The sequence below is a fragment of the Saccostrea echinata genome, unplaced genomic scaffold (genome assembly GCF_033153115.1).
Source record: "Saccostrea echinata isolate AGI-Se365-2 ecotype Australia unplaced genomic scaffold, CSIRO_AGI_Sech_v1 ptg000010l, whole genome shotgun sequence".
Classification (NCBI taxonomy): domain Eukaryota; kingdom Metazoa; phylum Mollusca; class Bivalvia; order Ostreida; family Ostreidae; genus Saccostrea; species Saccostrea echinata.
The window spans coordinates 12,250,286-12,274,681 of NW_026889759.1; the positions used below are offsets into that span (position 1 = coordinate 12,250,286).

At 34.2% G+C, this 24,396-nt stretch overlaps 1 protein-coding gene across 2 annotated transcripts; it reads right to left on the reverse strand.

Annotated features, from left to right (window-relative positions):
• Window positions 1–257: 257 nt before the first annotated feature.
• Window positions 258–23,940, reverse strand: LOC133184416 (zinc finger SWIM domain-containing protein 8-like). Of its 2 annotated transcripts, none has more exons than XM_061319487.1 (22): window positions 23,480–23,940; window positions 21,034–21,187; window positions 20,694–20,788; window positions 20,409–20,584; window positions 19,998–20,105; window positions 19,650–19,731; window positions 18,110–18,230; window positions 17,391–17,586; window positions 14,139–15,236; window positions 13,857–13,998; window positions 12,754–12,929; window positions 11,393–11,579; window positions 11,189–11,299; window positions 10,807–10,931; window positions 10,263–10,585; window positions 9,889–9,989; window positions 9,571–9,760; window positions 9,361–9,450; window positions 7,391–7,674; window positions 5,007–6,170; window positions 4,123–4,300; window positions 258–3,893 (listed from the first exon to the last, which is right to left on the reverse strand). In XM_061319487.1, exons 1-22 carry the CDS (start codon window positions 23,652–23,654, stop codon window positions 3,677–3,679), a joined length of 5,493 nt encoding a protein of 1,830 aa, XP_061175471.1. In that variant the 5' UTR covers window positions 23,655–23,940; the 3' UTR covers window positions 258–3,676. The 2 variants fall into 2 exon arrangements, with proteins under 2 accessions (XP_061175471.1, XP_061175470.1); XM_061319486.1 differs by having other exon boundaries at window positions 13,857–14,001.
• Window positions 23,941–24,396: the final 456 nt, after the last annotated feature.

Consider the following 24,396-nt stretch of genomic DNA (forward strand, 5'->3'; position numbering starts at 1 on the left):
TGATAAGATTTTTAAAAGATGCCATCAAATTTTCACTGATTCTGAATTATCTCCCTTTGAAAGGGGGCTTGGCCTACTTAAATCCCCTTAACCCAAGGATGTTTTGTGACAAGTTTGGTTGGAAATGGCTCAGAACTTTTGAAGAAATCGAAAATGTGAAAAGTTTACACACAACAGATGACAGATAGATGCCCACATCTTCTGAGCATTCTGAAACAGTTACCCTTCTGTCACAAACAGAGAACAGAACAAAGATATATTTTCTTACGTTTATTGACTGGAGATTGGTGTGAGGTGATATTGATGACAATAATGTCAGGACAACTTCATCTACCACTGTCTACTTAAAAAAATACTTTTGTCTCATTACTCAATTCACAATTTCTTTAACAAATTTTGCTTACAAAAAATGTCAATAAATAAGATACATATAGTTTTCTTAATAAGAAATTATTATTTTACTATCAAGTAAGACTGATATGAATAACCTCAATATAAGGGCTTATAAACATGAATACTTTTTTTTTCATATCTAAAATACAATGTTTGGAAAAAAAAAAACAAACAAAAGAGGCCTAGGGGCCACATAGCTCACCTGAGCACTTTGGCTAGGAAAAAGCAGAAATTAGTTCAGTATTGAAAAGTTTAAACATAAAAGTGGTAATTGGGGGGTTTAACAAACTTGAATCTACACTACCTGAAGATGCTTGTACATGTATATAAATATGACCAATCATGGCTTTGCTGTTCTTGAGAAGATTTTTCGCTTTGCATTCCTGTGTAAAACTTCGATCACCCACTGTGGCCCCACTCAACCACCAGGGGTGATGAATTGAACAAATCTGAATCTACACTACCTCACAATAATTCAACACAAGTTTCACATTTTCAAGCACAGTGGTTCTTGAGAAGAAGATTTTTAAATGATGCCATTAATTTTTCACCAATTCATAATTATCTCCCCTTGGAAGAAGGTGTGGCCCTTCATTTGAACAAACCTGAACCCCCTTTACCCAAGGATAGTTTGTGGCAAGTTTGGTTAAAACTGGCCAAGTGGTTCTAGAGAAGAAATTGAAAATGTGAAAAGATTACGACAACAGATAATGGACAAATTCCAATCAGAAAAGCTCACTTGAACCTTCTGCTCAGGTGTGCTAAAAATCAAGAGTAGGAGGGTACTTTCAAAATTCACACTTGAAAACTTAAAAGTTAGAGCCTGTTATTCATACATACATTACTTTTTTACAGCTCAATTTTCCTGAACAATTACATTCAATTTGGTGCATAAAATTTGAATTTTCATTGACTAGGTAATGACAGAAATTTAATTTTCAGATTAATACATGTGTATAAAAAGATGCTAGACACTCACATTTATTAGATGTTGATAAGTGCATAATCTGAACATTGTTTACAGATGAAGTGCATAGGGTACATTAAAAGAACTATCTACCAGAGATACAGTGATGAACACAGAGAACAAGTCCCGTGACAGGGACACAGAGATCGAAATCTACCTGCTGACTGAAATATTGAAATCTACTACATAAGTGATACAAGCTGAGATCAACTTTTGTCATGTTTTGGGACACTGGTCTTGCATACTGACTATGTTTTTCAAGGCTGCTGTATATGTAAACAATATTGTTTGTATATCTACTATGCATACAAGCATGAATTTGTTAAAAATCAATTGAAGTGTTTTCAACCCTGTATATTTGGGCAATCAATAATTATAAGCCAACACATAGTGAATGCAATAGAACAATGAATATACCCCCCATCCCTGTCTCAATAAAATGTAAAATTCTGCATGCCAAAGTAATAAACAGCTTTAGACCCTTATTTCCAAACATATTACTGATTGCAAATTATTATTCAGTTTTGTTAAGATTTGCATAGCCAATCATTCAAAAGCATATGACAAAAAAATTAGCAACATTTTGAAATTACTCTTGTCATTCATTTTTTTTTCAGATGAAGAATCTTTCAAACGTATTTCTCCCCTACCGTACATTTGTAAATACAATCACTCTTAAAAAAATTAGGTATCTTTGTAATTCACATCTTTCCAAGAAAATAATTTTTAGTCATTTATATGCCATGGAAGACAATAACCATTAGTTTAATACTACGTTGTTGATAAATAAATACTAGGTTTTTTGTCTTAAATATATGAGTAATGCTTATGTGGTGTGGAAAATGAATAAATATACATATATGAATTATATATATTTGTGATATATGAATAAACACTAAATGCAGTTGCAACAAAGTTAAATGTTCACTTTATCTTTGTTTATAAAAATAGAACAACAGGGGAATGAAGCAACTCTAGAAATATTTTCCAGTAAAATGAGGAATATTGTACTTTGTTCAGCAACAATGAAGTCTAGTTGCTTTCTTATTGCATTCTGGTGTATGCTCAGCACACTAGTTTGTTTTTTTTTCTTAAAGATCAGAGTCAAACAATTCAAGAACAATCATTTGTACAAAAGATGTTAAGACATGTTCAGATGATTTCATGTTTGTTCTTTCAACATTCTTGTTTCAAATAATAACCAAAGGATGGTAATATCTTTTTAGGGTGAACTGATAAATATTAATTTAGAGTCGTTCGATGTTTCAACATAGTCTCAAAATGACCAAAAATCTCAAATAATTTATGTAATATACTTTAAATGAACATATTTTTTTTTATAGTGGGAAAGCTGAAATATTTTTCCTTATTTAAAAAAAAATTACTGACGAGTTCAAAACAATCAAGCAAGGATTTTAGTGTCACTTCTCAAACTTCCAAAATGAAGTTTTACCAAATTAACCATCAACGTATGATAAACTTTTCTTAGGGTTTTAAAAAAGTATATAGCTCTGTCAGATATTACTTCAATAGACCACAAGATTAACGTCAGTTTTCTCTCATTTCTTCTTTCTATTCCAAAAGAATGATCTTGAGCCACAAATAATCCAACATTCACTGCATCGTAAGATGTTGATATGTGTAAATATTAACTGATTTTTAACCTTCATGTCTCAGTAACTATGATAACCATAAAATTTTCATATACATACACTGTATACTTTCTTTTTAACATTAAATTCAAACCAGATTTTCTCGCACGTAACGTCACAAAAATATTTTCCTTCCAACATTATTACATCCATTCTGTTAAATTACATTCTCAACTACAGTGCATGTTATTTCATTTCCAACTATTAAACTATCAAATCATTTGGCAACGTGTGTATGTTACTAAGAGCTAATCCACTACAACATAGGAGGAAAATCAGTAGAAGACAACAAAAAAAAAAAAAACAAAGAAAAGTACAGCTTGTTTCATAAAACCAATTAAATATATATTTTCTTCAATGGACTGGTAAATGAAAAACAAGGACTATTACACAAAAAAGTTTTGTTTTGTTTTTTTTTCTCTCAACCAAATCCTGTAAGTAAACACAAACATTAAACAAACAATTGTAAAATATTGTCAGTATAAGGTATGACTTCAAAACTGTAAATAATAAAATACATAAAACATGAGTTCACAATCATAAATATATATTTTTTAAACATTTTCTTTACAAATTTTTGACACAAAAAAATAATAAAAATCTATACTAAATTCCTGATTTTTCATTTTTTTTCTTTTTTACACTGGACTATCCATAGCGTGTATCAGACATTTCCAGTGGCTAATGCATGTAAGATTCTTGTCCATAAGTCCTTTCGACAGGACTTTGACCTTCTAAGGCTCTGTAGTAATTCTTGAAACTGGACCAGACCCCCAGGTGTAAGGCAGAAGGCATTTCTTGCACTGCAGATAGTGCTGATAAAGTCCTCATAGTCTGACTGGTTTATATGATGGATTTTCTGATGAGCACATTGATTAAACCTAAGAAGGATAAAAAGAACTAAAGTAATTTTAACAGTCATTCTTAAGGTATTAATTTTCTAATTCACATAATAAAAAAAAAGTCAAATTTTAATTCCTAATACCTTTTCTTATTTTGATAATATTTATATTCATGTATTTGAACCTATAAATATTTTAAATAAGCTAACAAATGTTCTCTAATATTTCTATTAGCAAACAAAGTTCTTTGCAGTATTTAATTACTTACATATTGAGGCATTTCTGAATGAGTGGATTGAGGATGTTAGATCTCATGTGATTCTGAACTACAACAGGGTTACTTCTGGCCAAAACATGGGCTGCTTCTATAGCAATGTCATACAGTATAAAGGGACTGACCACAGCATTCACTGCACTGGCACAGAACTGCTGCAAGTAGTTGATTCCTGCAAAAGCAGAGAATAAGATTCATTTATGTGCAATGATAAATTCATGAAAATTTCATTAAGAAGAACCACTTTTGTAATCTATGCTGACTCCTAGATGACTAATTTAATCCCTGCAGTTGGAAATGTAGCAAATGTACTGTGGAATATTTTAGTTCACTGGGGTCAATGTTTGTAAATACCCAATTTTACTGCGTCAGGGATGAAATTTCATGAACTTATAATTACAGAAGATTCAATGAACCAATATACTGAAAGAGTTATTGTTCACTAGGATGTAAATTTGTGGAAAAAGGTGACCATTGAAATCCACAAATATTGGGCCCAACTAACAAAGATCATTTTGGAGTTATTAATGTATGATTATTTCCCCCCACAAAGCTATATTTTCCCCTTTAAATCAAGAGTAATAGACAAATTTTTAAACTCACGTTACAATCTAAATATGGACCTATCATTTCATTCAATGAAAGTTGAAAATGTGAAATGTAAATGATCACTAAACACAAGATAGACAATACACAAATGTTGATCAGAAAAGCTCCTGTGAGCCTTTGGCTCAGGTAAGCTAGAAGGAAGAACAGAAATAACAATTTCCTCAGGAGCTGTTACAAAACAAGATGATAAAGAGAAATATCAATAATGGCCTAACTTCAATCATAGAGCAACAAAATCAAGTGCTTTTTATCACATAATACAATCTTACCTAATTTGACAGCAATTCCAAGAAGCCACTTGACATCTTCTCCATATGGTGGATTACGAGCATATTTAGTCTGTGGTCTATCATCATGGACTCTTCTTGATAAGGTCTCCAAAGCCAGCATTCCTACTCTAAAAGAGGCCATGAGATAATTCAGCTGTGCCTCATTGTCTAGATGACTGGGTCCATGGTGTCCTTGTGTTGACCCCTGATGTGGTGGACTTGGAGAATTGGATGCTCCTTCAACCAAGGCTTCAGCCTGATGTATTGGTTGTGGGGGAGCCCCTGCAGCTGATGATGAAGGGGGGCACTGAATGGGGGTTATCTGACAATGTGAATGAGGGGGAAACACCTGAACTGCTGTACCAAGGGGCCTGAACTGTGGAGGATTTGCAGAATAGACATTAGGAGCTCCTTGCAGTTGAAGATTGTTGAATGGGGGCTGAGTTTGGTACGGGAAAGTAACATATGGATGAATATTATGACCATGGATGGGGATATGCTGTGGGGTAAACTGTTGACCAAATGGTGGAAGCTGCTGGACATAACCTATATGCTGGACCAGAGCTTGATGAGGTAGCTGGTGGTGATTGGCAGGTGGAATTGTGTAGGACAAAACCATGGGTTGGGCTGATAAGGTGGGATTAGCATGGGACATGACCTGATTGGATACTTGATGATTCGAAGATGATGACATGGGGAGAACTTGTAGTGTCTGTGGACTCTGCCTCTCTGTGCCCAAGGAAGAGGAATTTGAATTGTCACTGTCAAGTTCCACATGAGAATGACTGTGGGATATATTTGAAGTTTCATTCGATTTGGCAGCCTCTTCTGATAACTCAAACCACTGCCTGGCTACATCAAACAGAACTTCAGGATACACACCTCCTCCTTTTGCAGCACTTTCTACAGCAAGGCAAGCTCTCTCTAACATGTCTCTACTCTGCTCCTTACACTGGAAGATGGCTCGCTGTACTTCTGATGGGTTGAGAGCCTGAGCATGTGGGAGGCATGACAATGCCAGGTCTGCTGCTGCCCTCACCATGGCTGGATCACGCCCTCTTGATGCTTTATCAGCCAACGAAGCAACCTCTGGTGGTGTTAGGTGGCCTTCCCATGTGTCAATCAAAATGTTGATGGCAATGCTTCCTATATCTATTGCTTGACCTGTACAAAAAATATTTTACCATTGAGATAATTGTACATTTTCATGTTTATCCCAAAATTTGAATGACAGATTACAATAGAAATCCTCTTAAAAATTCAACACTATATCAATGCAGTCTCATTCTAGCAGCTTTTTGAACCTGTGAATGTCACTATTAAGTAGAAATAAAATACCAGTTATCATCTTTACAACATACATTCAACCTTGAAACAAAATCTGTTGGAGATGGTTATGTATATTAAAGGTGCATAGACACAGATTTGAAGTTTATATTTTCTCAAATTTTCTGTATAATATCACAACTTATATGTTGCTATAGCAAACTTATTTAATCTGGAAATTATTGAAACTATGAATTTCGGGAGGCGTTTGATTAACACATCCTTGCACTTTCACAATTTTTAACTTTATCCTTAATACTTAAGAAAGTAGCAATTTTGTTGTGTATTAATAAATAATATTACATCTATAATCCAGAAAATTCAGAGTAAAAATGTGCAAAAGCAAAACCCACTCACTTAAGTATTATCAGCCCGTGCTCAGTGTTGTGTAGTTGTGTAGAGAGTTTAACAAATTGAATACACCCGTGAAACATAGACTGTTTTTGTAAACAGGGCGCGAGCTCTGTTGTTAATGTTTACGTTTCACCGGGTGTTTTCAATTGTTAAACTCTGCACACACCACTGAGCACATACTGACAATACTGGTGAGAAGATTTTGCTTTCTTCATTTCTACTCTGAAATTTCTGCATTATAGTTTTGATATTTTTCATTAATAAACAACAAAATTGCTACTTTTCTAAAGTAATAAGAATAAAGTTAAAATTTGTGAAAGTGCAAGGATGTGTCTATCAAACGTGTCCAGAAATTCGAAGTTTCAATAACTTCCAGATAAAATAAGATTTTTATCAAATTTTCGTAAGAAATGCTATAGCAACATATAAGTCACGAAATTATACAGAAAATTTGAGTAAATATTAACTTCAAATCTGTGTCCAAGCACCTTTAAGTCATTTTCAATAACTAACAGTTAGTTGGTTGTTAAAAAATGATTTACATGTACAAAAACATCTCTAATAGATATGTTTCTGTTTCAAGTTACATGCATGTTATGAAAATGATTATTTCACTATTTTGGGAAATAAAGTGTCTTTTTTTCACTGATGAAGTTACCCAATAATTGAATTGAAATTGCTGAAAATTACTACAAATGACAAACCTGTAATCCAAGAAACATGAGAGGAGTATGTTCTAGAAAGCCAGTTTGGTGAAACACAATTGTTGAGACCCAAGGCATATACACCAATCTGGAATGCACACAAATGTAAGTTCCGGTGGGGCCCAGTAGTTGTGTTGGTGTTGGTTGGCTGTGTAAATAGTGAGGTGGAGCTATTTCCACCAGCCTTGCCCAGTACTGTTTTAGAAAGTTCAAACATGAAGTGAGCTATGGCTTCACTTGGCTGGTTAGGCACTGTTGGCATCATCCTGCTCTTACCTTTGAACCTATAAAAAAAAAGGAAAGTGATTAAAAAAAAAGGTCATAAACGATGCCCAAAGTGAACCAAGGGAGAAGAAATAAAAAGCTTTTTACATGTAAATGCCGATAAACTATCCACCTGGTGTAATAAATTTGAAAATAATAATTATGAAATTTTCGCTGCTTCAAATGACTGACAAACTCATGAAAATAGATGTGTTCATATGATGCAGTTGCATTAACAGTAAGCATGATCTTGCTAATTTTATGTACATGCATATAAACAATCAAGTCAAAGCTATAGTTAAAGTAATAGCATGAAAAAGTAATGTAATGATCTACATGATCTATATTTAGAAATTAAAGCCAAGCCAATTTACCCCCATGACCCTATGACTCTCCAAATCAAGCTCTTACCATGAAAAAAAAAACAAAATCATGGTGCAAATGATAACATCCCTCCCCATGTCACCTTCATATTCTAGAAAACAAGTCCAAATTCTTTTAACAACAGGAGATACCCATCTTTAATTAAATGAAAATCCAACCCAAGCCCTTCATCAGGCCCATCTATGGTGCAAATATAAAATCCCTATAAAAAACCTTTCCAGATTATTGCAAGGAAATCTAAATTCTATTTTCAGCAACAGAAGCTATGCTGTTTAACTCTGTAGCCCCACAAAAAATCTAAGGCTAGCTCTTCAGTGGACTAACCCATGGAGGAAATATGAACATCCCAACCTAAATCATTCTCCCGGTATTGCACAGAATTCAAATTTCAACTTTCATTTGATCCAATGATTCCAAAATCAATGCCATGCAAGCTCTTCATCAAACCATACACTGTGCAAATAAGAACATCCTTATTCAAACATTTATCAAATTATTACTTGGAAACCAAAGCTGGGTGGAAACACAGGAGAGTGAATAAGAGAAAACTACATACCTCCTGTTTTAAGGGGGACCGACCCTCTGATAAGAGAGCTAACTTTCCAAGTAAAATATCCTAGTATTACTCATAGTTTACTTTATCAGAGTTTAATTATCGAGACCCTTGAGCAGTCAATTCGATCAAACTTAACACAAGATGGAAACATTACCTTATATTTCCTTTGACTGTACTTTTCAAATTGTTTTTTTATGCTTGACAAAAAAACTTTTAAATCCAGTTTCAAAACCCTTAAAAATTGAATATGTTCTATCTTTTTAACGATCATCTTAAGAATGGTTTAATGTATCAAGCACCAAATGTAGAATTTTTATTAGTATTACATTTTTTTTCCAATGAAAAAATATTTATAAGAAAGATAACTCTTGCTAACAGATGTATTGTTTTCTTACAACCACATATAATATTGTGATATTCTGACTTAGGAAGCAGTGCTTCATTATGATTTCTAATATGAATTTAGTAGGTATGACACTAAACATTATTTTCATATACACCGCATATTTCTAATTTTATGTTGTGATAATAAATTATTACTCTTCCTAATCTCTGTGTTAAAATTTCTTCATATTATGATCTGACATAGAAATCATTTCTGAAAAAATAAGCAGCACTTCATACCTTATACTGTTTTTCATTTGATTTTGATGCTATAGCTCTTGATGAAAATCAATGTTGGGATGTTTAAAAAATTTTCGTGAAATTTGGAGCAGAGGGTCATTAGTCCTTAATGCTGGGGAATAAAAGAGAGTTCACTACCAACCTGGTATTCTTAACATTTGGTGTACTGCTTCTAGACTCCATAGACAACTGCTGAGATCTGAGAATTGGAGTGGGCATCATTCCTGGTGGACTACAAAAATAATTAAATCTTAGCATCCAGAAACTCAACACATATTTTATTACATATATCCTTTTAAGATTTTGAGATCCCACTCTCCATAACAAAAAGTATCTGAATATAAAAATATACCTATCATTGTCTCTCAATTTGACTCGAGGATCTTTCTCCCCTGAGCTGCTAGAACCTAGTGAGTCACTGTCAGCACTACTGCCACAGTCACTGCCTGGTCCCTGATGTTTACCCCATGTCCTCCTGATAAGGGTGGGAGAGTTGTCACTTGATGTGGTCTCTGGAGCACTACTGTCAATACTGGCCATACCTATTCAGAGATTGCGAAAAAAAGTAAAACAAATAAAAATTCTCCTTAAAGAAAAAAAAAATGAATGTAATTTGGACATTGTATGAAATATTACAAAATAATTTTTGAAAAAGATTTTTTTTTCAGACCTTGTGATGGTTTCTTTTTCTGTGCCATACATCTAAGCTTAGCTTCTAGAGCTCTGACTTCATCTTCCTCCTCCACTGCAGAACTATCTGTGTCTTTTCCACTGTAACAAACAGAAAACTTTAATTAAACACTAGAATTTTTTTCCTACTTTATTAAGGAAAGAATGTATACTCAAGAGATCATCAAGAACATAAAAGTATGGACTCAACATGTATAACTATACCTAGTTTTCACAAGATACCAAGCATACAAGTTACAACATCATATCTACAACAACCACAACCCAAAATCACAAAGGACTAAATGCCAATTACAGTACATATACATGTACAGTCATGTATCTTAACCAAAAACAACTAAGATAGACACATACCTATTGTACCTGAGGGGATAAGTTATTTTGGGCCGTGCTCCTGCTGATGCTCTACTGGGCACTGGGTTTACTTCATTAGGAATACTGACAGTTGGCTGAGTACTTGAACCATTCTTGGCTGTGCTGTCTGTCTTGGGGGTATTGGAGGTACCTGCTGCCTCAGCTCCTGCACTAGAAGTCTGAGGACTATGAGGGGTACTACTTATACTACTGCTAGCAGTGTTTGTGACATTAGATGAGGGGGTTTTCACTCCTAAATAGTTCACCAGGCTTGGTGCTTTGTATAACTGATGGACCTCCTTGTCTAACAACTTGTCCATGATCTACAAAAAAATTGAATTTAACTTGAGCACTGTGTTATTTTCAAATCACCATACATCCATTACTTTTATTGCTAGGATAATATAAACATAATTAAACACAGTCATTTAAAGTTTTTACACTTACACATATGATAAACTTTAACCAAACTTAAGCTACATGTATATAATTTGCATGCTGGAATTCAATTTTAAGCACACTGAATAGTAAATGTTTTATTTACCTTGCTGAGTTTGATAGGATCGTCCTTGTAGTGTACTAACATAGCAATAGCCAGTTCTCCTCTTTGTCTTCTAGTGCTTTCACACAACAGAGGATGCTCAGCTTCAGACACATTGGCCTTCAGACCTGCAAAATATAGTAGTCATATATTAGTCATTTATCGGTATAAACATGCATGTACATGTATCAATAAACAATCTTGAAAATTCAAAGTATTATAAATAATGCTTTCAAAATTTGCTTTCAAGTAAATTCATTAGGTACTATTTGTTTCCTTTTTATTGAGGATGATATATTCACATTATTGAATAAATCACTATTTCATCAAAAACTATGCACAGATATACATATAAACAGCTTGCAATAAAGTTGCCATTTTATACCAAGTGCTGCTACAGCTCCATCAAATCCAAGCTTTTCATCCACACTGGTCCGAACAGTAATCTGCACAGACCTACTAGGAGGGCGGCTACTGGAACAGCCAACTGGAAACACTGAAAACAAATGACATTATTATGCACATTTTCCAATATAATCTAAGTTTTAAATGCAACTTGAATATTCTGATCATTATCAATAGAAAATACCTGGTAGGCATAGAGAGTCAAAGATGAATGTTGCTAATGTTAGTGGAAGAAGTGCATCTCCACGAGTTTTAAATGTGCCATCTCTCAACTCTTCAGCTTTCTCACGTAAAACAGCTATCTCTGCAGGTCCTAAGGGAATCTTTTTCAACAGATTCAGTATTTCCGACTCCTGATAAGCTAATTTTACCTACAAAGTAGAGCTGAATTTAAATAAATACAGTCAAAACAGATTTTTTTTACCTTTTAAAACAAATTTCAACACTACAAAATATTAACACTTTGAAAATTAGGAAAGTCAAAAAACATCTACAGTGGAATTATCATTGCTCATGGGGTTTCGCGGGTCAACAATACCCATGAATTTACAGCCCCTCAAACAATATATTTGTCAATGTTTTGGTTCATTGACTATTCTGTATTTATGACTAACCCATGAAATTAGTCTGTTATTGTGGCAAGATTTATTGCAATCAGAATAAAACTGTAGGAGGAGTAGCCTTTTAAAATAATTTTACAGAAAATTCAATTTAAGTAACCATGGCAACATCATTCAACAAAATCAAAAGCGATAATGACAATTATGTATCTCAGTGCAGTCTACTTGTATGCCAAGTTATACTGAAATCAGACAAAACATGTAGGAGGAGTAGCGTTTTGAAAGTATTTCAATAAAATTCTATTTTTAGTAACCATGGCAACACCGTTCATCAAAATCCAAAACTGGTATAGAGAATTATGCATCTTAGTATAGTCTACTTGTGTGTCAAGTTATACTAAAATCAGACCAAAACTGTAGGAGGAGTAGCATTTTGAAAGTATTTCAAGGAAATTTCTATTTTTAGTAACCATGGCAACACTGTTTATCGAAATCAAAATCGGATACACAGAATTATGTATCTTAGTGTAGTCTACTTGTGTGCCAAGTTATATTGAAATGAGATTAAAACATACTGGTGCTGAAAATGATAAATAATTTATCTAATAATAAATTTTTCCTGGTTAACATACTTTCAATCAAATTTGGAACATAGTAAAAGTTTGTAATAATCTTAGTCATAAATATAATAACAATGCAATTTGAAAAACAAATGTAGATTGTTGCACAAATGATCTACAGGTAACAATATTCCATTTGTGTTTATCTCTAATTGACATTACATGCATTCTGATGGTCATACCCATGATAGAAGACAATGACCTTAATGGCTAGAGAAAGGTCAGTCTGAGATGAACTCAAACAGGATATACTGCTTGACTCTTTGTGTAGTAATTAACATGAGCAGATCAAATGACCTAATTTGAAGAAAATTAAATTAGATTGCAATCTAAATATGACCAGGGACATTTCTCATGTAATTTACCTCAAGGGCTTTGCTGGATGCTGGGGGTCTTGGCATTTCTAAACCAAACATTCCAACTTTAAATGCTAAATGGTGGCACTCTGATTCCTCAGCTAATACACTACATAGAAAGGCTGCCTTGGAGAGGGTAGAACTGGCCAATAGACTGATATTGGTTAATGCCTTTTTCTTCTTTCCTGAAATGCACAAAAAAATCCATGAAATTAACACAATATACATACAATGTATATCAAAAATCTTCCAATTCAGTGTTCCAGCTGTGCTCTGTGATAAACAGAATTGAAGGTCAATGTTAATGTTACCTTCACTTCATGTTTTATTTTATGAACGCTTTTGAATGTTTTATTTAATGAATGCTTTTGACTGTTGATGGATATATATATTTTTCTTTTTATTACGAGAATTATCATTATTCAGAAATAATAGGTGAGGGTATATTTGGTCTTGGAGATTTTTCTCTGGTTTACATTTCTGTGTACTGTAAGCATTTTGAGACTCAAATAAAATGCCAACAAGACTTAGCTATTAAAAAGGATAGCCTGGACATCCTCTGAAGTATTTCAGCTTGTGTGTTTGTTTTTGAACTCCTGTTCAGACTCTCAAGTGTTCAGAGCTATTACTTAAATTGATTTATCACCTATAATTTGGAGCAGGGACCTGTCTATATACCAGTATGACTCTGTTACAAGTATTGTGAGTTGAAAGTTAAATTGTGTAATCGTCAATGTAAGGGATGTGTGAATTGCTGACTTTCCTTAGGTATCACACTACTAATTTTAAGGACAGTCTGAGTGATATGTGGGGCTTATAAAGGTGCCTGTGGGGGGCACAGGAAAGGTGCTGATTTGAGGGCGGGGCCCTAAGATACAAGGGTCGGGGAATTTCCCCGCCAATAATGACTTTATCCCCCGGCTACTCTAGTCTTCCACCTCAACCCCTTGTTATGGGAAGTACCCTAGACCCCTTTCTACTTTTTTGTTGTCCCCTCCTATTTCAATTCTTAGGGACAACCCTGTCCTAGCTGGGATACTGTAATTGCACAGATAAACCGCAACTATTTCCTTGTGTAAGCCTTAAACTAATTATCAGAATGATTGCAATACCTTTGAGTGATGGAAGGTTAGCAGTTTCAGCCAGCAGATCTGGTGGGTTACTTAACAGTTCTTCAGCTAATTTCTGAGCAAGTCGACAAGCATCTCTGGTGTGGCCATGTGCATGAAGAGCCTCTGCTCGGGAAAACAATATCTGCTTCAAAGAACATAAATCTAATTAGGATAGGATCAAAAATTACAAAGTATGCACACTCCAAAATACAACCTTTTTCTGCACTTTTTATATTACAATTCTATTCAATCAAAATAAAACTTGAAATAAAAGAAATTTACGTCTTGCATGGAATTGAGATCTTTCACACCAGCAAACAGATTTGGTTCTTCTGATTTATCTCCTTTACTCTTGGAAGGCTCTGGAATTTTCGGATTGTTGAAGTAATAAATCTGATAGTCATCCAGTGGCCGAAGAACATCTAAATTTTCTGCCCTATGTGAGTGGGCATTCACTTCATCGATCATCTGTCTCTCACCCGCTTCATTCCCAAACATACCAATACTTATTCCTTCTGCCCCTCCTTCTGCTCCATCAAACACTTCATCTGTATTGCTGGCGCTCTGACAAAATACACCATTATCAGATCGCTCAAGTCCAAAACTACTAGATATCAGTTCTGGGGCATAATTTCGCAAGTCATGACTATCTAAAGAATTACTCCTACTGTTGACTTCTTTCATTTCTGATCCTGAGTCTGAATCTCCTCTGAATAATGAACTACTGCGTTCTGGTTCACAGAAACCTTCTGACCCTGAGCTAATCGCACCATCATTAACAATAGAATCTCTTTGACCAGCCAGGTTATTATTTCTCCTAATGTTTGAAAACTCTTGTGCATCTTGTAGCATACACTGTGCCTGTGCCAGAGTTGTCTTGTTATCTGTACTGATTATAGTGTCTAAGCAAAGTGGCATTGCTTGAATCCTGGATGGTTTTTTATTTTCCTTTTCACTATGTTTGTTGAATCTATATTTAACATAACAAGATCCTTCTTTTTCAGAATATGTAACACCAGGTATTGGATAATCTGACCATTCTAAATTACAGGCTTCAATACTTGGCTTGAATCCTATGAAATTCTCCATATCATTTTTCTTCAGTCCACTGTTAGCTGATCCACTCAGAGATGAGGATCGTGCCTTCTTCACATTTTCGATAGTTGAAATATGCCACTCCCTAAACTTGACGGCTAGGTCATCTCTCTGTATCGGTGACAGTTTGGGGTTCAGGGCAGACAATCTCCATAACGTGACTATCTCATCACAGAGACTGGAGGCAGCATGCTGTGTAGCATTTGCTCCAGATCCTCCATTTCCTCTCCCTATGTTGTTACTGTTGTTGTTTGTTACCTTTGTTGTAAACCACCATACAAGAATCTACAATTACAGTACAGTTTTCAATGTATAGGTCATAGGAAGATGTATTTTAACTAATTTCAACATAAATGAGATTCCACCTTATAAACAAATTCCTTAAAATAATTCATCAATTTAACTGCAGGTATTCCATATCACATTGAAAAAGAACATTTAACAAGAGATGTTTGTAAAACACTTATGCCCCCCCCCCCCAATAATTGGAATTTTCTAAGTCCAAGGGGCATAACTGTCAAAAATTGCTTTATCGTACCCAAAACAGAACTTTGCCTACATATTTTAGGAATGACTCTAATTCTTGGCCAAATTATTCGAGTATAACCTGGTTTGGGTCAGTTTACGCTTTATAATCCACGAAGCGGATTATAAAACAGCGTAAACTGACCCAAACCAGGTTATACTCGAATAATTTGGCCAAGAATTAGAGTCATTCCTTATAATTTAATTCTAAAATCATTAAATAACTAAGGGTGTAAAATTTCGTTGCTTTTTATTAGTTCAAATTTGCCGCTCAATGATACAACCTTAGTAACGGAAGTGATGGGAAGCGAGGGGAGGTAAAAACTGATGCATAGGCCTAGCAGCATTGTTGTTTGTTTACATGTGGTAAGACTCGAATTATTGTTAAGTTAAAGGTACATTTATTAAATCTGGAATTTTCCGTGAATCCCGAGGACTGGAAATAAGGGGATTGTATGGATACAGATAATTCAGCTGGTTGTCAGGGGGGTGTGTCCCCATACCAAACCAGGTTATACAGAAATAATTTGTGTTCCTTTTTGGATATTAACCAATCAGAGGCTAGAATACAAACAAAATTAAATTATTTTTATGATAAATCTGTATACCAAATTTCATTTCAGTATGTGCAACCTCTGCAAAGAAAATGAACGGAAACTGCAAATAATTGGAATTTTCCTAAGTCCAAGGGGCATAACTCTGTCAAAAATCGCTCCATCATACCCAAAACAAAATTTGACCTAGATATATTTATGATAAATCTGTATAACAAATTTCATTTCAGTATGTCCAACCTCTGCGAAGAAAATGAACGGAAACTGCAAATAATTGGAATTTTCCTAAGTCCATGGGGCAAAACTCTGTTAAAAATTGCTCGATCATACCCAGAACAGAACTTGACCTAGATATATTCTTATGATAAATCTTTATACCAAATTTCATTTCAGTATGTGCAACCTCTGCGAAGAAAATGAACAGAAACTTTTGGTGGACCGACAGACAGACAGCAGCAAAGCAATATGCTCTCCCTTCTTCGAAGGGGGGCATAAATGTAACAATTTTCTAGAATTAATTTCCATTTGTATAAGATAGGGCTTACAGAGTTCTCATTAAAGCAAGAATCTGTGTAATGTATGCAGCAAAATTATTTGGGACTCAATGTTAAAAAAATATGTGAACAAGCTCTTCAGTGGACATCTCCTTATTAGCACTAAAATTCTGGATTTTTTCAAAATCTGAAGATTTTATACATCAGGATTTGCCTGATTATAAATAAATTTTATATGCAAGTTCAATTGTAAAAATCACTTGTATTATTTGTCTCTCTCACAGGAATATGGTAATCAGATATTTCAAGATTATTAGGTAGTCCACGAAGCACATCCCAATAAGCAGTCTTTCAAATTTGGAATCTTGTATTCTACGTAGTAACACTAATTGATGCTCGTATACACATTGTTGCTTGATTATCTCGATATTTTCACCCACATTATATGACTGATAGGATTAGTTATGCTCCATTACATATGATAACTGTGAATATGGTCAACTAATCATTAAGAGTACTTAGATTAACTTGTCTGTTTAATTAGGCAATTATTTATGTTTGCTATATGAACATAAAATTGACAATTTAATGGCAAATAATTATGTGTGTAGTTGGGTATGCATCTATATAAACATTACATTTTATTTATTGCTTAAGTTGTTTTGAACAGATTTTATTGACAATATGTAAATGGGATTGGACACAAGTTCCAGTAACTTAGGTAGTTGTTGTTTGGATGGAATGATACTCAGTTGGGATTGAACCTTATTTTTTGGGGATGCATCAAATTCAGCTGGGACTCAACCCTCTCAAAAATCTCGAGTCCTGGGACTCAAGAAAATCCTATTTAGAACCTTGGGGCTTACCTGTTCACATTGCAGGACCTCATCAGTTATAATTTCAAGCAGTGGTACAGCATTACTGTCATTTCTCCTTAGCATTTCGCGTACAATTGATAGTAGGTTCCACATTCCCTCAGGCTCACGACCTCGTAGGGGGCGGAGTAAACTCTGCCATTCCGCAGCAGCAGGAGGAGCAGTCGCTGATAGATAATTAACATCACTGAAATAGATTAAAAACAAAATCAAGTTCAAATTTTTACGAATTCTTCATCTAAACTCTATTATTTTGTCTGATAGGGTTGACAATGATAAGTATTTCACATTTTCTTAAGAGACATCATAAACATTATTTCATCATCACTTGTACAGCTCAATTCCTTAAAAACTCTCTAATTTTGTTAAAATTAACGATCTAACAATGATATGTTATTGCCCTAACATTGCTTTCTGTATTTCTCTATCTGTAAATTTAAATATCAAATGACTTTAGTTCATGGCCATGACATGCACCTTTTTAACAGTCAGAGACAATGCCATTGGTTCTGGCTCAAAATACCTGCAAGGTCTAAAAACTATTTGTCAGATACATTGGCTTTTTTGCTTCTCATCACAAAGTTATAAATCAGACTCAAGGAAAAAAAAGAAATAATGACACAAAATTTGGGTGGAAACGTTTCCATTTTTGTTTCCAGGGGTGGAATAATGATGGTGCTACTTCACTCAAAAATCTCAAAACTTTTCACCTGAATACAATTGGAGAAGGGACACAGAATTTGACAAGAGTTTTCTTGACATTTTCATGCAGAGCTGATTCATCAAGACACCATGAGGTTTGTTCATTGGCAGAGGGCCCAGCTGTTGGATCTGAAAAGTACACATAAACAATGCATACATAGCTCTCTAGTGGTCTACAATATAAAATGTGTCAAACATGTCAGTCACAGTCAAGTTTTGTTCATGTATATTGCTTAAGAATTTCCTATCCATTTCCTGGGGACACTTAACACTTCATAACTACTTATTTGCTATGATCAAATTACACAAAATACCAACAGAGAACCAGTCATAAGATGTACTCCAGAACAACACTTATAATTCCTCCTTGTGATAAACAATTCTGATATCATATTGCATTTAAAGTTTTGATCAATTGATTCATTTCAGCACTGTCTGCTTAATGACAATCTCTCTGCTTATGCCTTCAGCAGTTACATGTAAATACACACATTTCAAAACACAAGTGCATTCAAAAGAAAAAAATTAGGGATGTCAACGAGTACCCGGTTAACCGGGTACTCGATCGAACGTCCGAGTATCAAATACTGAAAATGGTACTCGGTTACTCGGATGTGTATTTTTTCTTATTTTATAATACATATTTTTATCAAAAACTTATCAAAAAATGAATTAAATATGCATTCGGGTAATAAGCGTGTAGTCATCTACATATTTAAACACCCGTTATCGCCTATGGCTGTGTATATACAGTAATTAGTGACCAATCACCCAGCCGTTCTCACCTATTATGGTCCTTAATTTTTGGATGGCTTCAATTCCTGTTTTTCAGTGAACATCGTTTAATATGGTCCATTATCTCAAATCATTTTTAAATTATTTAGTTAATATACGGCAGCGAAATCGGACATGCATAGAAATGCCACTACCCACTTCAAAATAAGTAAAGATTCAAAAAAATGTTTAAAGTCAGTTTCCATAGTAAGTTTAGTGTATACGGGGGGAAACAACCAACATATGATAAAATATTAGACTAGCGATCCAAACAACGTCCTCTCCTTCTCTTTCGCTAGTCTAGTCATCACAAACCTGCGTAATAGATTGTCCTCCTCTTTATGAAATAGATCCTAAACAAGAACTGTAAACCATTTGTAATTTTTGATGTATTAATTGAGTCATTTGTGTTTATTTAATAAATGAATTTAGAACCAAAAATCATTCCCGTTGGATTCCATGTTTATATACATTCATAAAACGTGATAAAAACAGTTTTGGGGTTTAACAAATTAACAATTAAAAATTAACAAACTTATATTTACATTTTTACCGAGTACCCGGGTACTCGATCGGAAAAACGTCCGAGTAACCGATTATCAAAAATTGACCGATTTGACATCCCTAAAAAAAATCATTTTCATTTCACACCGTTTTAACTTCTTCAACTTTATAAATTCAAGCAGTTGTTGTTTTAATGAAATCAACTTGCCATCCTTATCTTTAACATCAGATACATGTATACATGTACAAAACAAAAGGTTGAGCACATACCTGGAGCTCCACAGACAGTGTTCATAGCATTCTCCTGGGAAGACAAAAGCTCATCTAGCAGCCGCTGTGCTGTAGGTAAAATCTGTAAAAGCAAATCCAGATTTCATTGCATATATTGTGCCAAAATCTAAAATAAATTATTGAATGGCACTATGACAAAGAATTACATTTACCTTCTTTCAAGTTAATTGCTCTACTTGTTATTTATCATTATAAAGTAGTAATATGTAATACATTTTCTGGCATGCAACCTTTAAATATTTGCAGCTGAGATGTAAAAATATTTTTAAAATATTAAAAACTAGGTATTCTGTTACATCAGATCAGAGCATCACTACGGGATCTTACCTGCTGTGGTAGTTCACTAATAAGATACTGGGCAAATTTCTGCAGCTGGTCTCTGTGTAGTCTGGACAGGGATTCTGATACAGGAGCTCTCAATTTCACTGATGGTGCCTATGACAGAAACAGAAAATATATTTTTAATTCTATTTATGTTTGAAAAAATACACAGAATAAAACTGTGTAACCACAAAATACTTCAGTGCAATATTATCTTACATCTAATTACCTGGAAACTTTTTCAAATATATAACTGAAATTCATTTGACTGCAGAAAGATTTAATGATTATTTATATGTGTATTGTCATGAATCAGACTCTTTTGCCACTTAATTTTAGCAATTCTGTATGCACTGCATGCATCAATTATCAACGCATGATATCACACACATTGCAGTATTGATGACATGACTTTACCTGGTGAATTCTATACAGACAGAGGGCTACAACATGTGAACACCAGGATGGCTGACTGTTACAGGTACATGTACAGGAAGAGATTCTCCTACGATCAAACACTACAGCCACATTGAAGTTTCCCTTAGCCTGCTGTATACCTTGTGGAGGTATCACTGATGCACTCAGGTGGAATCCTGTGATATACATGTATCAATTAAATAAGGCTTACTTATTTTGCATAAAATTAAAATCCATGTTTTCACAAGCCAATTTATATTTTAGTTAAAATATTTAACTTTGTACCAATTTGCAGGACTTCCTTGACTGATTTTGTTTTGTAGAGGTGCTCTCCTTTCTGGAATTCATCTGCACTGCCATTGGCCAAACAAGAATACAACCTGTAATAATTCAACATACAAATTGGTTTTCACACAAAATTTGATTTATCAATACAATCAACAAGTTTGAATTTATTTTTGGAATTAAAAGTCTTTCAATATAATTTTGCTATGGTTTTTCATTCTATTAAACCATCTTATTTTTTCAATGTTTTCCCCCAAGGCTTTACTATCAAGAAATCTCTGATAATCAATTACAAAACAATAAAGGTATCTATTTTCATTATCTTAAATATTGATTTTACCTAATGTCCTCTTCATTTTCAGGAAAACTCCAAAATGCAATCCTCAGCTGAATCTGTTCAGGAATGGGCTGTGGGAAGTGTTCCACTACTTCAAAAGGTATATGACAAGCTACTGCCTTTGAGGCTAATTCCACTAGCGAAGACACAGCTCCTGCTGTAAAACAAATCAATTCTAGTGAAAACACGTTCACACTGAAATGCTCTTTAAAAAATTATCCTTATCACCTCTCATTTGTGTCACTGTTTAAGAAATTTGCATGCATTATTCTTACATTAATCTGTTGCACATGCAAAATTAAAGTTCACTTTGCGATAGAAACCTTTTTTTTTTTTCTTACCAGCTGTAAATGATAAATGTGTAAAGATTTTGATGCAGAACATAAAAATTCAGAATGTAAAAAAAGTATGCATGTCACATGATTTAAAACAAAATCTTTTAATTTTATCTTAAACCACAGGCCTCTGAAGAATTTATAACTAAAGCCTTGTTAATGCGTTGCACTTTTTTTTAAATGAGATCCACCATACATAAATCTTTTAAGCAGACATGGCCAAAAAAAATTCTAGTACGTGTATTGTCTGCATATTTAAATTTCCCTTATTGTTAGTTAAGTTCAAAAAAATTATATAAAAAGGAAAAGGGATTTTTAAACATAATAATATAATCATAAATGCATGCTATTGACTACCTGAATTTCTACATTGGTCATGTCTATTTATATTGTTTTCCAAATTAAAAAAACAAAACAAAAAAACAACATCCTAGCCCCTCCCTCCCCCCCCCCCCCATAAAACACTAAGCTAATAAAGAATCTTAACTTCATAAATGACAGATGTATCAGTAAATTTTCTACTATTTACACACATGTAAGTTACTATGATATTCTAGAAGCAAATCATAAGTTGCATGCAATTCCTCTAAGTATCATTAATAATTAATCTACATTTCAATACATTAACCTATCAAATTGTGATGTAGAGACATCTCTTTGATGAATCTCTACAGCTAGAGAAGCACATAGTAAATTTGGGAACTCACAATTATATATACATATATATAGGTATGTTCTCGGGAACTCCCAACTTAAACGTGGGTTCAGTTAAACATTTTCAAGGAGTGGCCAGCATCCAGGGCCATTTCCACATAATGTCAGGGGTCCTTAGTCCACTTGTGGCCTTGGGACCCCTGAAAAACTTTAATTTTTTTAACAACTGACTGCACAGATGTCTTTCGCTGGAAATTGCAAACTTTCAACCAATCACATTAAGCCTTATTAATACATTATACCTTTCCATGACAATCAACCTGTAACATGCGTATTGAGATGTCAACAACTGGTCAGATATGAATCCTAAAACTTTACACAACTGCTCTTCCACAGTTAATGAATCATGGTAAATTATTTTTCTTCAGTTTTTCTTTTGCAATTTTTCTAAATTCACAGCACAGTCATCCTTTCTTCATACTGATCAATCTCAGAACTTACTTTCTGTTTACATTTTATGTCAACTTATGAAACCCAAATTTGATCAGTGCTTCTGGAATGAGAAAAGCTGGTCTGGCCGTCAGGGGGGAAAATATTGAAGTTTTTTTAAAGGTGTTCAATGGCCACAAGTGGACTCATGATCCTGACTTTGTGAGGATTCAGGGTCATAAAACTTTGATGTACTCACTTCTGATCTCAGTCACTTTTCAGAATAAAGTGAGGCCAAGTTCATGTTAACTTTGTGGCCCCAAAGCCATGACTTCTAAGTTCTATTAAGGTATAGTACATCTAACTACATCTCCCTAGATCATGCTAGATTATATACAGTTGATTTGATTATTTGAATCTTAGGTATTAATACTAAATCATCATGTTGTCCATCAATCATTACCCCTTCAATACCATGGAAAATACATAAGTTTAGGTATGATTCCCTCCATCACCAAGGGGAAAAAATGCATCAAGGGTAAAGTACTACATGTTCCACTGAATACAAAGTGTTTCTCTGTGTGGGCAATGTCGACTTCCAAAAAGTGAAAAATGTCAACCTAAAAATTCTTAACCTTGAGATCAAGACTAATATGCTTAAAACTGACAACTTTACTTGCAACTGAATATTACAGGAATATGTGTTCCTCCTCCAATATTAAAGTAAAAGAATGTGTATACATCTTTTTTTCTTCTTTATCTCAAATAACTGCAACATTTTATAATTGAATTGGACATTATTTTTCAAAATGTTTATCATTGATTGTTACCGGCTTCAAAAAAGTTACTTTACTGGCTACAAGAGAGGTGAACAACCTTAGGTGGTTCACCTTTCATAGAATATTGACCCATCAGGGTGATACGTCTTCTACTCATGCATGACTCAAAAAAGACCATTTGTAAATTTCTGCTTATAAACTAAAGGGACAAAGGAAACAATTTCATTAATCCTATGTTTCCGGCAAACTTACTCTGTTGTTTATTATTAGTCGCTTGCCCACCATTTTGTCTTTTCCAACCTCTCCAATTATTACAAAGACTCTCGGGTTCGCTTATCCAGGAGCAGAGCGAATCCTCCTCAAATCGCTCGCTATCTTCAAAAGAAAACCTATCGTTCTCATTTTCCCAGTCAAACATAAAGTCCATTATCTCGGCTCGCCTGCGATCTTCAAGTCTGAACGACTCCGAGCTTTTTGTTCCGTCAGCTGCTTGAGGACGAAGGTTCTAAATCCAATTTTATCGATTTGCAACGGGCATTTTTGGACAAAATGAATAAACTTCATCAAATATTGACTCCTAGCATTGTAAAGAAATACATTGCAGAAGATAAAACGACTAATTTCTGGTCATATTTGGCCTAATTAGTCGTCTGACTCCTTCGCCTGCCTGCACAACAATAACAAAATTTGTCGGGAGTGTTCGGCAAAGTCCGTGAGTCACGGCCGATGATTCGTAAATTTCCGGAAAAAGCCGGAAGCGGAAGTCCTTTTCTAAAACAAGAGATCAAGGTAAACATCAGTACATGATATGAGGTTAACAATCCACAGCCAATCTTTCAAATCTATGCATAAATATTCAGTCAGAGTACATCAAGATAAAATATTAAGTTTGTTCTACAAGGAAGATTCAATATTTTCTATCATAATCAAACTACAGGGTTTTAAAGTCCGTTATGATACAACCGGAATTTTATATTCCGAGTACTGGTGACATGAAGCATTCTTTTTTCCTAATGATAAAAATTATAAAATACATTTCAGATATTTTAATAGAATTATGATAGAAAGAAAGCTTTTTATATGAAATCAAATTTTTTAATTTTTCACTGACCCAATGTAAAAATCTCTGTGGTTTGACAAGTTACTTTCTGCCAGACAAAAGTGTTTTC